This window comes from Brassica oleracea, chromosome C2, assembly GCF_000695525.1.
Source record: "Brassica oleracea var. oleracea cultivar TO1000 chromosome C2, BOL, whole genome shotgun sequence".
Taxonomy (NCBI): Eukaryota; Viridiplantae; Streptophyta; class Magnoliopsida; order Brassicales; family Brassicaceae; genus Brassica; species Brassica oleracea.
This window is the reverse complement of record NC_027749.1, coordinates 2,786,437-2,804,116: the sequence shown is the minus strand read 5'-3', so window position 1 is coordinate 2,804,116 and position 17,680 is coordinate 2,786,437. Positions and strand designations below refer to the sequence as shown.

At 32.0% G+C, this 17,680-nt stretch overlaps 1 protein-coding gene across 1 annotated transcript; it reads left to right on the top strand.

Annotated features, from left to right (window-relative positions):
• Positions 1-5,412: 5,412 nt before the first annotated feature.
• On the top strand, positions 5,413-7,941 carry LOC106325448 (transcription factor MYB46-like). The gene is made up of 2 exons (XM_013763494.1): positions 5,413-5,739; positions 7,192-7,941. The coding sequence occupies exons 1-2, from the start codon at positions 5,459-5,461 to the stop codon at positions 7,748-7,750; spliced, it is 840 nt and encodes a 279-aa protein (XP_013618948.1). The 5' UTR covers positions 5,413-5,458; the 3' UTR covers positions 7,751-7,941.
• The last annotated feature ends 9,739 nt before the right edge of the window (positions 7,942-17,680 follow it).

The following is a 17,680-nucleotide window of genomic DNA, read 5'->3' as shown; positions in this document are numbered from 1 at the left end:
AGTGATTTAAAAGTAAAATTTCTAATTTTTAATTAATGAAAGTGCTGACTTTTTGCTCTTCTTATATCTTTTAAAATTTTATTTTTTCTTTCAAATAAAATTTTATTTTTCTTTTCAATTCGTGAAAAGTTCGTGTTTTTTTGAAAAGAAAAAATAAAATTTTATTTTCTATTTTAATTTCAAAATTAATTTTATAAAAAAAATCTTTATTTTTTTCAATTTTTTGGAATTTTAAAGATCTTTTTAAGTTTTTAGAAAATTTTGGAAGTGTTTTTATTTTTTAAAAGAAAAATAAAATTTTATTTTTTTAAAAGAAAAAGAAAATTTTATTTTTAATTTTAATTTCTAAATTAATTTTATAAAAATCTTCTTTATTTTTTTATTTTTTTTGGAATTTTAAAGATCTTATTAAGTTTTTAGAGAATTTTTTATATTTAATATGTACCAAATAAAAGTAAACATGTTAGTAAGCACATTGAAAGTGCCAGTAGCCCAGTGGTAAAATAGCTTGTCATTTGACAAATCAACCTTGGTTCGAATCCATGGGTCAATGAAAGTTTGGTGTTTTTTTGGTCAGGCCAAAATTTTATGTTTCTTTCGGCAATTCGTGCAAAGTTGAGGGTTTTTTTTGGCTGAATTCTCTTTATTATTACTGTGTGGTTAATCGTATTTATTTTTGGGTTTTCTCATTCAAATCGAAAAGGCCCAGTCAAAATTTATTATTTTTTGTAGGATTTTCCTCCATTGCTTCGAAGAAATCACAAAGCGCAGAGTGACCCTTGGTATTTTCGATTGCAGTTTCTCTTTTTCAATCTCTCCATCTCCTACCCTTTAATCAAATCACCATTAATGGTCCTAATAACATCTACTAGAAATTGTCTCTGTTTCAACACTAATTAATTAGTATACGGAAAGTATATAAAACGCCCGTTACAGCCGTAGATTGGAAGAAAGAAGAAGTCCTCCAGAGCATTTTGCCTGCAAGAGGAGCCGCGGAAGAGCAAGGTTGTTCAGGAGGTAATCATTGTCTCTCCTTCCGAATTCTTGATTAAATGGTTGGGTTACCTGAAATCTTTCTGCTGTATGTGTAAAAGCCGAATTGATTTTTCTCGATTTATGATTTTTATGAAGTGGCTTCTCGGTATTTTTTTTTGGTGATTCTTCACCTCCTTTTTCAGGTCAGGATCATTCTTCCCTTGCTAAATCATCCAAAGCTTTTTTTAATAGTAGCAAAGTTTTTTTTTTAACAGTAGCAAAGTTTAAAATTGACAAGGTAAAGTATTTGTTTGTTGTCCTATAAAAAAATTATTTGAAACCTTTATTGTTTTAGTATTTTGGGAATGGATGCAGTCATGCAGAGGAAGTTAACTGAGAGAATAAGGAGGAGAACACTTGAAAGAAGAACGAAGATGGTGACCTGAACTCTCAGACACCATCCATCACACAATTATCGTAAGAGAAAAGGTTAAAGTGGTGAGAGAAAGTTAGGTCGCTTAAATTTTGTGCGGATGGATTCATTTAACAATGCCACCTTCTCAAAATTTAATAGACTGTCCTCTCTGTTAGACAACTTCTCCGAAGAAGAACCCATTGACAAAGACGGATCAGCAGCAGCGTTCCAACTCGGATTAAATACAAGGCACCGACAATGCGTTCTTCGAGGAGCACCGTGAAAAAGATGAGCCAGAAAACATTGTGAGCCTTTGGGTGACGATGAAGACATGAGAACAGTCTAGAAAAAAAGCTAAACATCGTTCAAAAACTAAACAAAGATAGGTCAGCTTTATGAGTCAGTCATTACTTGATATAAAGATTTGCATTTTCAAATGTTTAATATGATTATGACCAATTTTAAGAAAAGGGGAGAGAAGTAGAAACGAAAGAGGAAGCTGGCTAATATTAACTACCTTCTACATGCAAACTGCCATGATTCAAGTACAAGATACAACGCATACCTAGAAATATTAACCATCAAGCGCGGGGTCACAACCCCTAGTATTATTAGTACTCAGTGACTGTTCCCATCGTGTCGACTGTCTGTATACGTTGTGGTCGAAGCGGTTTACCTGTAAGCTGCGGATGGGGTGAGCAGAAGACAAATTTTACTTTAATTATTTTAGAAGTTATAAAAAGAATATAAGAACACTAGCATTCGAGGTTCGTGGGTGTAGTTCACACGCTTCCCCAGAAAAAAAAATATTATAATATGCTACACTAATGTTCCTGTCTCGCTACGCTCTTTCCATATGAACCCGAGCGTCACTGTTCAGCGGACCCTACGCCACATGGCGGTCCGCTATTGGTCAATTTATTTATTTATTTATTTTTTTTTTTTTGAAAAAACCAAAAAAAAAATAAAAAAAAAATAAAAAAAATTCAAATTATGAACCCCAACCGGGGGTTGATTGATGCCGGTGCTCTAACACATCGTCAAGTCAAAGCAAATACAGTAAGAGGTCCAATAAAACAATAATAACAGCTTCATAATTGTTACTTATTAGTTATTAGGTATTAGCTGTTAACAACCAAAAGTTTCGTCTGGGTTGAACTGATTTTTCTAGGTGACTATAAGGCCATTATTATCTCTAAACCGTTTTTTTGGATTTCTTATTTTCTTTTTTTTTTTTTGTTTTTCTGATTTAAATTTTTTTTTTTTTAAAAGGTATCCAACCGCGGGTCGTCACGTGTCAATGGGATCTGCAAACAGTACCAGAAACAGCAAAACTTCGATCTTTCTTTGGCTACTTCTGTGACCGATTTTATATTTTTGGTGGGGCCATCATCGTTACTTTTCTTAGAATCTTCATCCTAGAAACCGCGATGTTGATGCTCTAAGGACATGAATATCGGGGATAGTAATGGGTTTCTTAACCTCTGGGTCCCACAAACAACTTAAAAATGGTGGTGAGTTTTTTTGTACTATTTGCGGATCCCACCGACACGTAGCAGTTCTCGATTAGTGCGTTTTTTTTTTTTTAAATGAGACAAAAAAAAATAAAAAAATTTAAGAAAGCATTAGTGGGTTTCGGGGTAATCATGGTATAACGTGACGGCAGGGGTTAGTTTGAGAACTATCTATTATAGCTATTAGCTAAAAACGTTCCTAACGGAACTGGGTGGGTTAGGTTAAAGATTAGTAGATTACAATTGGCGCAGATAAGTGAAGTCCGATGTTTTGTGTTTCTTCAAAGACAACCTAATCACGACAAGTGTAACAAAAAGTTCACCACAAATAAGCCCTTATATGTATGCAAATGCATAATGATCAACCAATTAGATTTTGTCCCCAAAATGATTGTCCCGCAGATACTTTATATTCCATCCGTTTCATTATAAGTGTCGTTTTAGGTTTCAACATACGGATTAAGGAAACAATTAATTTTGTACATTTTTTATAAAAAGCACTATTACCTATACACCTAATTATATTTCAACTAATAGAAAAATAAATTTTGCATAAAATTAATAAATTTTGCATTGAAAATCGAAAACGACACTTATTTTGTAACAAATTTTTTTTTTCTAAAACGACACTTAATATGAAACGGAGGAAGTAGTAATTTTTTTTGTTATTTATTAAAAGAACATATAATACAAATATAAAAGTATAAATTAAGATACATCACCCTGTAAAGTAAGATTCAAGTTTAAGCTAATGCTTTGATTCAATGGTAGTGTTTGTTAATTTCTTTTATTTGGGGTTCAGTTCTCATGGGTGATAATTGCTTTCTTAGTTAGTAACCACTTTGTCTTCATTGAGGAAAATGACATATGCATGATTAATGTTTCAAATAAATAAACTTGAGGTTTCCGTTATAGTCTCAAAAGAGTGTAATACACACGAACCTACATTTTGTACAGTGATTAACCTCGCACTACTTTATTGATATATATATATATATATATTTAAGCGATTATTTTTGTGTGTCTAGAGTTAATTATACACTGACCCTTCTGTTTAGGGTTAGTCTTAGCAGACATCTGCATAGAGATAAAATTAATAGATTTTAGAGTGGTATATTTAAAGTTTGGTTGCTAAATAGCTAAACTATATTTTCAAAGTTATAACTAATACTGTTAATTTTTCTACCACAAATTATATTCTAAGTTGTGATATACATTGTAATTCTGTCATCCAAATTTTAATTTAGAGTCGAAGAAAAAATCAATATTTTATTAAAAACAATGATTGTTTAAGGGTTAATTGTATCACCAAAAACTCACATTCCCCATACTACAAAGGAATATACATTTTCTAGCTAAAAACACATCAATTTATCATGTTTAGATGTATAGTCTATAGATTAATGTCTTCAAAGATGGAGTCGATAAGAAAGATTTACACAAACTACTATCTCTCCCAAAAACCTAAGATCTTTAGTCCTTTTCCATTAGCAATATCTTCAAGATTCAATATTCCAACTTCTTTTGTACTTTATCTGTGGATTTTTTTTATGATTGTATAAAAAGTTATGTTTATTTTCGGATTTTAGTGTAAATCGAGAAGTTAAAAATCGTGCCCCACGTTTCTTTCCAATAAAAAGATAAAATATATGGATAAAGGAGTATAATATTTTCTCCATAACAATAATTTGATTTCTTCAAGTGTACGTGTTGGTGCGCGAGAGGTGGTTGTGTGAAGCCGAAGCAAAACTTCTTGCTCGGCTGCTAAGCTTAATATAAAACAAACAAAAAGGGTTATGACACTCGTCAACTTATTTATATATACAATCGAAAAACTGCTTATTATACGTAAATATTAATGAAATAACTCAACATTTGCTTACCTTGAAAATGAAGATATCATTGAATAGAAAATAGACATGTTCATGAATATATAAATTAATGTTATATAGTCTTATATATACACACTTAAGGTTAATGAATTAGACATGTCTGTAATATATACCTTGTGAATGAAGAAACAAATGCATATGGTTTATATATTCAAAAAGAAAAAAAGTTGAACAAGTGAAGAGCACTTCTCCCTTTGGCTTTGATGTTTGCATTTCGGGTCGCTCTCAGAACCGTTTTCGTCATGACAGACCAACTAACGTTTCTTCACTTGGTTAACTTAGTTATATACACATGTTGTTGGTGTATTTTATGCACCACACAAACAATATTGGTCGACTAGAAATGTAAATATGTTTTTGTATGTTTTATAACAATGCAACATACCGTATATTATATTATAGTATATATATAATAATGCTTAAAATAAGGAATATATATATTAAAAAGGGAGAAGATGAAAATTGAAAAATTGGTTTGTCTTCCTAGAATTGTAAGCAAACCATACAACCATCCCTTTCCTCATCATCATCATTCTCCCTTCATCAAGTCTTCTCTCTTTTCTCTCTCTCTCTCTGTTATAAAAACAAACTTCACTGGTTCACATCAACAAATCGATCGAGCCTTGAGAAAGATTAAGAGAAACAATTAACTCAACAAAAAAATGATGAGAAAACCAGAGGTAGCAAATGTAGTCACTCATCAAGTAAAGAAGATGAAGAAGGGGCTTTGGTCTCCAGAGGAAGACTCAAAGCTGATGCAATATATGATAACCAATGGGCAAGGATGTTGGAGCGATGTAGCCAAAAACGCAGGCCTTCAACGATGTGGCAAAAGCTGCCGTCTTCGTTGGATCAACTATCTTCGTCCTGACCTCAAGCGTGGCGCTTTCTCTCCTCAGGAAGAGGAACTCATCATTCGTTTTCATTCCATTCTCGGCAACAGGTATATATTTTTGCAATCATTTTGGTTGTTTTACATGTTATCAATTAAAAAGGTAACTATAATGGATAAGTTTTCTTATACCAACTAGCATGTTTCTGGTAAATATTGCTTAAAATTGTCTTGGTAACTTTTGGTTTATGGGTAAATTGTAAAAACGCATATATAGAGAAAGCCAAGCCAACTGAGCAAGAACAAAAGTCCACCTTAATTAAAACGATCAAATTGTTGAAATTAGATCAAGTAGCATGTGTGTGTGTTTTTTCTACCGGTTAAACATATAAGAAGTGACCTAATCTATATACATATAGCGAGTTAACATAAACAGTCCGTGTGTATTGCTCTATTGTGACTATATACGATACATGATATACAAATAGTAAAAAGGTATGATCGATTTTCATGTTGAAAATAGAGTTTGGTTCGAATTTTCACTGGGACGATAACTGTTAAAATTCAAAGAGATGATTGATTGTTTGAGAAGAAAATTGATCCAATTATAATTATAGTAGCATTAGAAAGTTGACGCAAAAACCAAACTAGGAATGAGTACATTCACGTGTAATTATGTCCTTATGTGAGTGGGCAGAGTTCGTTAATCGTGAGTGTTAAGACTTAAAGAGAGTGCTTCACCATCATTAGCCCCGGTCTTTTAACTGGGGTTTTTAGCTTCGGATAAGAGACAGTTCTTAGCTTTTCTTAGATTTTAACTAAAAAAAGTTAAGAACCGTCTCTTAAATAAGAGATATAAGACCATGATTAACCCGGGGTTCTTAGAGTGGGGTTCTTAGCGGAAGTTAAGAAACTATTTCTTAACTTTTAACCAAAAAAGCTAAGAACCGGTTCTTAAATACGCTAAGAACTCCATCCTAAGAACCTCGGATTAATCATGGTCTAAGAGTCAATTTTTTAGCTGAAAAGTTAAAAAAAAAACAAAAAAAATATCAAATTATAAGTTAAGAACTCCGACTAAGAGACCGGGGTTAATCATGCCCTTAGTTCTTAGAAAAAAAAGTTGTTTTCGTGAAACCGACTTTTGTGTCTTTATCACATTTTCTTCTCTTCTTTAGGGTTTTACTTCAACTTTCATTTTCTTCCTACAGAAACATACATTTTTTTGTTTATACTTCACGTTGGACATGACTTCGTGAAATAAAAATTATACATTTTCTAGTAATTGTATACTTATATTTAGTATCTGTTAGTTAATTTAATAAAATTAAATTACATATTTTTGTCGAAACTTATGTGAAATCATTTAACGACAATTTATTTGAACGCAAAGTAAAATGTCTAAAACTATAGTTATTGTGTAAACTTCCTAGTAGTTGCAGTAATTTCCTTTCACGTACTTTGTTTCTAATTCCCATGCAAACAATGCACTTCTATAAATTTTACATACAACGTCTTATTGAATTAGTCTACTCTCTTTCTTCTTATTCATCGATTTAATAGGTGGTCTCAGATTGCAGCACGGTTGCCTGGTCGGACTGACAACGAGATCAAGAATTTTTGGAACTCAACAATAAAGAAAAGACTAAAGAAAATGTCCGATACATCCAACCTCGTCAACAACTCATCCAGTTCACCCAACGCAAGTGACTCGTCTTCTAATTCCACCACTTCTTTGGAGTTTAAAGACATTATAGGAAGCTTCATGTCCTTTCAAGAACAAGGATTCGTCAACCCCTCTTTGACCAACATGCCAACCAACAACAATCCATTCCCAGCGCCACAGCTGCTCAGCCACCCGTATAATGACGATTTTACCCCTTATATAGATAGTTTCTGCGGAGTAAACACAGGAGTACAAGGGGAACTCTACTTTCCACCTTTGGAATGTGAAGGTGACCGGTACAAGGCAGATATTACCAACCACTTAGATGACGACATGAACACTAATGGGGCTGGAAACGTACCTGAGGGTGTGAGAATGGAAGAATATTGGGACCTTGACCAGTTGATGAACACTGAGGCGCCTTCGTTTTACTTCAACTTCAAGCAAAGCATATGATTTTTTTCCTGTTGCCGAATATACTAAGATTCATAGCCACACACACAAAATGCAAATACTGATATATACATTGTCATAGATAGATGCTGAAAAGGTAGAGAGTGTTTTGTTTTGAATAATACTAGGGCTTGACGTGTCATATGTAATGATTAGTCAATGTAAACAAAAAAATACCCCTTAATAAAAGATGAATAAACACACTGTTGTAAATAAAGAGAAAAAGAGGGAATTAGTTGTTCTTATTCATAACATAATGTGCCATTTATATATAGGAATAGATAAATGAAAAAATTACAAATCCTAAACCAATAAGGAAAAGGAAATTTTAATCATACAAGGAAAAAAAAAAAAAGGAAAAGGAAAACCACGAGAAAAGGAAAAGTCTAAACCGTCTTTGGTTAAGGCATTCACTTAAACGGTTCATAACAATCTCCTTTGAATGTTATAACCATTAAGAACTCGTAATACGCTTTGGATGTTGCCTCGCTAAAACTTTACCAGTAAAACCCAAAGGGATAAAACCATGGTTAAGGAAAAATAGTACAACACGTATTACTCCCCCTGATTTGTACCTCAATGAAGGTCTTTCAGTCGACGCATCACAATCTAATGCGTAAGCTTTTTGAATGTAGAGGTCAGAAGTGACTTAGTGAATAGGTCGTCTGAATTGTCACTTGAACGAACTTGTAGCACTTGGACCTCGTCGGCAGATTTGACACTCCTCACTGAAACTTGAATATCTTGATGACCGTAGGACCAAATGACTTCGAAACACTTGGAAATCGAAGCTAACATCCATGTATAACTTCAGGCACACTTCTAGATCTTGGAAGATGGAAATATCTAGCAATATTTGGGATATCGGTCGAAATTGGGTATTCTGAGACAACTTGTACATGTCTCACAAAAACAGTCATATCTCAAGTTATATCATCTGGAATGACTTGATTCAAATTGGAGATGAAAGTAGACTCAAAGATCTTTCTCTGGACGCCAAGTCCATATTTTAATTCCATCTAGAAGGTCTTTTTTGATTCGCAAACATTTGACCTTCGTTTCTGTCCCGCGAATGGAATGTGTTCATACCTTGATTCCTTTTAAAGTATGACTGATCTTTGATCATTCTCTTCTCAGTCTCAAAAATACATTAGAAGATTGATATCTTTATCACTTAAGTGATAACGTTCCTCTTTTGGTATCTATCATTAAGTGTTCTTTGTTGCTTTGTTAAAACCTTAACATGAAAACCCAATGGGACAAAAACCATGATAAGGAAAAAGAGTACAACTACGAAACATCATCATATTTCTCCCCCTGGAAGCATCATATTAGGGAGATGTATTCTCATCATATATATAATCCTTTTAGGAATTGCTATAAGCATATTCTTAGAGAATAAACTTGTTTGATTGTGAGATAATCTCTTAGACCATTGGACTCTTGCCCATAACATTACTTCCACACAAGATCATATATTGGTCTATTTGTAATCCATGTCCAAATTTACTTTTTATAGACAATCTTCTAAACATGTATATTGTACATACAAGTTATTCTCCCTCTTCTTATAAAATTTAATAGTATGACCATTCATCTTATCATACAAAATCACATCTTTCAATCATGAAAGAGATCTGTAAATTTTCCAATTTCATGATACTTCATGAGTAATAATTATTTTCTTTATATATTCAAAATACTCTCGCGGTAATGTTCTCGAGAACTAGTATTTACTGCTTTTAGCAATCCAAATTCTTAGGAGTTTACTGCTTCTTGCAGTTTATATTATTTTGAATCATTGACATCATTGTCATTTTCCAGTGGCTTTCAATTCTTGTCAGGCTATAGAAACTTGAAAGTTGATGCTTCCACCACGTAATGATGTGTTTCTTATAATAATTTCAGGTCTTTGTGAGAAATTTTGTGCAACTACTCTTTTGCACCTCAGAATTTTTTTTCCATCATTTCATTGATTCTTTCACATAAGATCCACACTGGTTTTACACCTTCATGTGTATGGACTACTTGTCCAAATACTCTCTCTTTCCAAGAGATCTGCATCTATTGATTCTTTTCATTTTCGGTCATTTATCATATTGTGTACACTTTTCAATAGATGGTTTATGATCCTCATTCTCATCAACTGCTACATTGCATGCATAAATATTTAAAGACGTCGATTTGATATCGGTTTCATATTGCTCAAGACATGACATATCTATTTGAGATTTCTTTATTCTCAGGTACCTGAATTTCTTTTATGTCATGTTTTCTATCTCTTCTTGAGATTCTTAATATTTCATTCCTCGATTCTGCCATTCTCATTCATGCTCTTTTTTCGAGGATTATTATATTTGGAACCGATAGGTCTATCACGCTTCAGGTGATCTTTAGACTCATTAGCAGTTTGAAATTGTCCTTTTGGGACATCTATATTAACTGGAGCATTTACAGCTACTACTTGTGACTTGATCACTTTCTTAGGGTCAGTTAACGAGTCTGGCAACTCATATGTTAATCTTTGTAATAGAATTATCTCTATACATTCATTTTGGACTTCTATTCGCGCTCTTTAGTTCGAGGATCAATGATAATTCATTTCAACACGTTAATTCTCCAGCTGATTATTTTCTTTCCCTAATGTTGGATAGACTAACTTTGAGTCTTTAAATAAATCTTGTAAAATCTTCTAGATTTTATCATCAGTGGAGATTATATCCAACATATTCATAACTTCCTTTGAGGTCCCATTTTTTATTGATGTGGTGGAGCAACTACAACTTATCCAAATTTTCTAGATGGGGATCTTTGGTTTCTGACCCAAAACCAATTTGATGGGGAGAGTTGTTAATTACTCTTTGAAATTATGCGAATCAATGCTGCTGCATCTTACGTATAAACATTAGATACAATTTGTTCATCATGTATCCTCACATGCATAAACTAATCATCAAAGGCTTGTGAATTCACCAGTATTACCAATTAGTCTCGCAAACATTAGGCTGCAGATCTATGATACATGCGACCTTCTTGTCGATGCATTAATTATAACCATATGGTGGATGATCAGTCCACCAGTGGGTGATCAAGCCCACAACATCTCCTTGTATAAATAGACTCCAAATCTTTTGATTGGTGAAAACCATATTCTTATATTGTCTTATAAGCAAGCAGCATATAGAAGATCATTCATTATATCTTAGATCCTTTTGATCTTTGAGACTTGGGAAAGTATAAGTTCTGTTCCCATAGGCATACATGTATCTGCTCTTCTAGAGCTTCCAATAATCTTGATACTACAAGACATTGTACTCACAATAATTTTCTTTCATCTTTAGATGGTTAAATCATATCATTTCTTTTTATTACCATCTCTATTTTCTCAACTTCAAGTGAGAGTATGAGTTTAAAAAAAAACTCTTTGATTTTCCTTTATTACCATCTTTATTTTCTCAACTTCATGTGAGAGTGTGAGTTCTAAAAAGAAACTCTTTAGATCTTGACAATTTTTTATATCCACATCCACGTCTACAACCACTTTTATGTTCATTTTCTTGAAAAATACTATTTGTATAGATTTTCTTTCTCAATATAAAATATCATATTCTCTTCAGGAGAATGATTCATAATCAACTAGACGTGATTTATCATCTTACATCAATAGCTCATTGCTTTTCTCAGTCTCAAGGAGACAAAATATAGTTATAGACTTCTTTAATCTCTTTTCTCAAGAGTAGATGTGTCTACTGGATAACATTACTTGAATTGAAAATGTGTTTTTCAATATCTATGCATCACTTTTTAACTCTCAGCAGAGTTGAGATTTATTAACAAGACTTCAGGTCTTGTAATCTCTAAATGCAAAATACACAATAAGCTTTAGATATCACTGTTGGTGATTATACCTTTCTTTGGATTATTTTCCAAAATCTTATGAATCTTTTGAGATCAAGTCAACTTAAAACTCTCATATATAATGGTAATAAAATTTAATAATCAAATTATTTCAAATGTATATATATATATATATATATATATATATATAAATATTAACGTAAGTATCTTATTATAAAAAAAATACTTTTCTAGTAATAATCTCTTTTACTAGATATTATGTTATTTGATTTTAACTAATCATACTTTAATTACTAAATAAAATACTTATCTCAGTGCATCGGAGATCAAAAGTCCAACCGTTTCTATTTCTCAGCTGGTCGTATACAATCTCCTGATAATCGGTCTCCCTGATAATCTCTGCTATACTTATTGCTCATATAAATATGGCTAATATATTAGTAAATATCAACATATAATCCAAATTTTCTTTTATGATATTAGACTAAAGACTAACCGATTACAAATAATTTCTAAATGTATATGCATTTCAGTCAAGTATAAAAAATAAACCATGATTCGTAAAAGTGTATTTTCGTGATACCATTAAATCATGAAGCATACTATAATATATTAAGCCTTTTTCATGGTATATGAGAATTGTTATAATTTTTTATCAATTAATTTAGTAAGACTTCATAATACTTCCTAAATCGATGGAATGACCGCTATAAAATCACTATTTTCTTGAAAAACGGAGACAACAAAGGCTCCAAACCTCTTTGAACATCATCATATGTAAGTGCAGGATGCAACTATGCATTGAAACAATATTGTTGTATTTTTTGAAATTTTCTCAAAATCTATGTGTTAACCCCTATAATCTTTAGTGTTGTTTTAAAATTTCTAATCACGTTCTACATTTGTATTAATGTATTTTAAGTTTTTTTCATGGTATATGGGAATCATTATAATTTGTTTATCAATTAATTTAGTAAAACTTCATAATACTCCCTAAATCGATGGAATAGCCACTATAAAATCACTATTTTCTTGAAAAACGGAGACAACAAAGGCTCCAAACCTCTTTGAACATCATCATATGTCAGGATGCAACTATGCATTAAAACAATATTGTAGTATTTTTTTTTTTAATTTTCTCAAAATCCATGTGTTAACCCCTACGAAAATATTGAGTTTTTGGTAAATACTTTATATACTGAAGCCTATAATTTATAGTGTTGTTTTAAAATTTTCTAATCACATTCTACATTTGTATTAATGTATTTTAAGCTCTTTTTATGGTATAAGGGAACCATTATAATTTGTTTATCAAATAATTTAGTAAAACTTCATAATACTCACTAAATCGATGGAATAACCACTATAAAATCACTATTTTCTTGAAATACAGAGACAACAAAGGCTCCAAACCTCTTTGAACATCATCATATGTTAGTGCAGGATGCAACTATCCATTAAAACAATATTGTCGTATTTTTTAAAATTTTATCAAAATCTATGTGTTAACCCCCTACGAAAATATTGAGTTTTTGGTAAATGTTTTATATACTGAAGCCTATAATCTTTAGTGTTGTTTTAAAATTTCTCACCACAATCTACATTTGTATTAATGTATTTTAAGCTCTTGTTTATTGTATAAGGGAATCATTATAATTTTTTTATCAACTAATTTAGTAAAACTTCATAATATTCCCTAAATCGATGGAATAACCACTATAAAATCACTTTTTTTTACAGTAAACAATCACAGACTCATGTAGACTCTGTAAACCAAATTGGTAACTCTGCATCCATGTGTACAACGAAAGACGATTGTTGCCGGGCACTGCGTGCTAAGCTATCCGCCATTAGGTTCGCCGTCCTGGGTACATGAACGATTTCCGAGTTGAGAAAGCTTCTTCTTAAAAGCTTGATGTCTTCCATATAGGTTCCAAATGCTGGCCATTCTTCCGGTTCCGAAACCATCTTCACCAAGTGAGAACAATCTGTTGCAAACGTAACCTGAAACTGTCTTAAATTCCTCATACATTCCATTGCCCATATCAATGCCTCCACCTCCGAATGCAGAGGTGATAGACATGCCCGTACATTTCTTGCCCCTAACAGACCATCAAAACCCGGTAAAGTACTAAACCAGCCTTGCCCTGAAAAAAGATCCTTATCTTTCCACGAGCCATCTATAAAACACCATCTTCCTGAGTTTGCTTGAATGGGGTTGCTCTGTACTTCCTGTACCACCCGCTGATTTCTTAATACATGTTCTTCAGCCCAAAGTGTTGATTCCAATTCTGCTATTTTGAGGGTTTTCCTCGGATCAATATCAATACTGCTAAATCCTTTGTTGTTCCGACCTTTCCATATATACCATAATATCCATGTGAACTGATGGTCATCCATTTTTGGATTAACTCTCCAAAAGAGATGATCCATATTGGCGAAAATGGAGCTCATAGGAAAGATATTTGGGTTCGATGGTATCTTAGATAGCGCCCACACTTATCGTGCTGGAGGAAATTCAAAGAACATATGGTTAATTGATTCCTCCTGATCTCCGCATCGTGTACAACATATATCTCCTTGTATTCCTCTTGCTTTTATATTTTTCATAACCGCTATACATCCTGAGAGTAATTTCCATAAGAAATGCTTTATCTTCGGGGGACACTTCACTTTCCAGCAATAGGCTTTAAGTATATCCACCGTTGGTCCATAAAATTCCGGTGGTTTTTCCTTATCTGGATAGACTCGTTCCACTTGATACCCAGAATGTACTGTATATTTTCCGTTGTTAGTGAAATGCCATCCATTCCTATCTTCCATCTGATTTCTACTCAAAGGAATACTTGCAATGATTTGAACATCCTCAGGGTCCACCAAAGTCCTAATAGCCGATAAATTCCATGTACGGGATTCCGAATGAATAAGAGAATCCACTGTAATATATGGGTAACTGTGAAGAAGATTTTTGTTTGCTGGTCTCGGACGAGTGGATGGGATCCAAGGGTCGTTCCACACAGAGATAGATGACCCCGTTCCCACCCGTTTAATTAGTCCTTTACAAACCCAAGATCTAGCAGATATAATACTCCTCCAGCAATATGACGGGGAGTATGAACGGATCGGTTCCACGGGTGAAGCATTCCTGTAGTACCGTCCTTTGAAAACTCGAGAAAAAATAGTGTTTGGTTTCTCGATCAGTCGCCATAATTTCTTTCCAAGCATCGCCGTATTAAAATCCGTAAGATCCTTAAACCCTAAACCACCATCATCTTTATGAACACATAATTTATCCCATGACTTCCAATGCATGCCTTTTGTACTTCTTCCTGGGCTCCACCAAAACTGAGCTACGGCACTCGTGAGCTTCTTCACTGTGGCTTTTGGTATTCGATAAACAGACATCTCATGATTTGGTAAAGCCGTAACCACAGATTTTATAATCCCTGATTCTATAAAATCACTATCTTCTTGAAAAACAGAGACAATAAAGGCTCTAAACCTCTTTGAACATCATCATATGTTAGTGCATGATGCAACTACGCATTAAAACAATATTTTTGTATTTTTTGAAATTTTATCAAAGTCTATGTGTTCCCTACGAAAATATTGAGTTTTTGGTAAATGTTTTATATATTGAAGCCTATAATATTTAATGTTGTTTCAAAATTTATAATCACATTCTACATTTGTATTAATGTATTTTAAGCTCTTTTTCATGGTATATGGGAATTGTTATAACATTTTTATCAATTAATTTAAAACTTTATAATACTCCCTAAATCGATGGAATAACCACTATAAAATCACTATTTTCATGAAAAACGGAGACAACAAAGGCTTCAAACCTCTTTGAACATCATCATATGTTCGTGCAGGATGAAAAAATACATTAAAACAATATTATCGTATTTTTTGAAATTTTCTCAAAATCCATGTGTTAACTTAACCCCTACGAAAATATTGAGTTTTTGGTAAATACAATATATACTGAATCCTATAATCTTTAGTGTTGTTTTAAAATTTATAACCACATTCTACATTTGTATTAATGTATTTTAAGCTTTTTTTTAGGAATAAGGGAATCGATATAATTTGTTTAACAATTAATTTAGTAAAACTTCATAATATTCTCTAAATCGATGGAATAACCACTATAAAATCACTATTTTCTTGAAAACGGAGACAACAAAGGCTTCAAACCTCTTTGAACATCATCATATGTTCGTGCAGGATGAAAAAATACATTAAAACAATATTGTCGTATTTTTTGAAATTTTCTCAAAATCTATGTGTTTAATCCCTACGAAAATATTGAGTTTTTGGTAAATACTTTGTATACTGAAGCCTATAATATTTAATGTTGTTTTAAAGTTTATAACCACATTCAAAATTTGTACTAATGTATTTTAAGCTCCTTTTTATGGTATAAGGGAATCATTATAATTTTTTTATCAATTAATTTAGTAAAACTTCATAATACTCTCTAAATCGATGGAATAAACACTATAAAATCACTATTTTCTTGAAAAACGGAGACAACAAAGGCCCCAAACCTCCTTAAACATCATCATATGTTAGTGTTGGATGCAAAAATGCATTAAAACAATATTGTCTTATTTTTTGAAATTTTCTCAAAATCTATGTGTTAACCCCAACGAAAATATTGAGTTTTTGGTAAATACTTTATATACTGAAGCCTATAATCTTTAGTGTTGTTTTAAAATTTATAACCACATTCTAAATTTGTATTATTATATTTTAAGCTCTTTCTTATGGTATAAGGGAATAGTTATAATTTTTTATCAATTAATTTAGTAAAATTTCATAATACTCCATAAATCAATTGAATAACCACTATAAAATCACTATTTTTTCGAAAAGCGGAGACAACAAAGACTCCAAACCTCTTTAAACATCATTATATGTTAGTGCAGGATGCAACTATGCATTAAAAAAATATTATCGTATTTTTTTAAATTTTTTCAAAATCCATGTGTTAACCCCTACGAAAATACTGAGTTTTTGGTAAATATTTTATATACTGAAGCCTATAATTTTTAGTGTTGTTTTAAAATTTCTAACCACATTCTACATTTGTATTAATGTATTTTAAGCTTTTTTCAAGGTATATGGGAATTGTTATAATTTTTTATCAATTAATTTAGTAAGACTTCTTAATGCTCCCTAAATCGATGGAAAGACCACTATAAAATCACTATTTTCTTGAACAACGGAGACAACAAAGGCTCCAGACCTCTTTGAACATCATATCATATGTAAGTGCATGATGCAACTATGCATTAAAACAATATTTTCTTATTTTTTGAAATTTTCACAAAATCTATGTGTTAACCCCTATTAAAATTTTCTTTAGTGTTGTTTTAAAATTTCTAATCACATTCTACATTTGTAATAGTGTATTTGAAGCTCTTTTTAATGGTATATGGGAATTGTTATAATATCACTACAAGAAAACACAAATTTAACGACGGCCAAAATCGTCGTTATTTCCTCGGAAAAGACGGCTTACGAGGAAATGGCGATGAAAGGCGTTTCGTCGTTATATGATTGTCGTAAGAGAAGATTCGTCGCCATTTCCTCGTTAATTAGCGAGGATATATTTTCCTCGTAAAGAAGAATTAAGTTTTCGTCGTAAAGACCACGTGGGGTTTCCACGTAACGCGGTCGTTGTGTTTCCTCGTAAGAAACTCGTAAATGATTCGTCGTAAAAGACCCGCAAAAACCTCTAAATAAATTCGTCGTAATAACAACGTAAGGAACACGAAAACAATTCGTCGTAATAGAATCGTAACTAAATCCACGTAAAATCCTCGTTAATTGTTCCTCGATATTTCGTCGTTAATTTTCCTCGTTAATACATCGGGAATTAGCGACGCAATTACTTTGTTTTCTTTACTGAATTTATAAATAAAAATTATATTTATTTAATTTATTAATAAAATTTTAATTGAAATTAAATCGAATAGAAAATTTTTTTTTGGCCGAATTAAAATGAAATTATATAATATATAAATAAGTTTTGAATTTTAAAATACAATAACAAAAAAAAAA

Excerpts from the sequence above, each read along its gene's own strand:
- LOC106325448 (XM_013763494.1), top strand. The coding sequence starts at position 5,459 with ATGATGAGAAAACCAGAGGTAGCAAATGTAGTCACTCATCAAGTAAAG. Across the intron at positions 5,740-7,191 it reads CATTCCATTCTCGGCAACAG|GTGGTCTCAGATTGCAGCAC; the intron begins GTATATATTTTT and ends TCGATTTAATAG.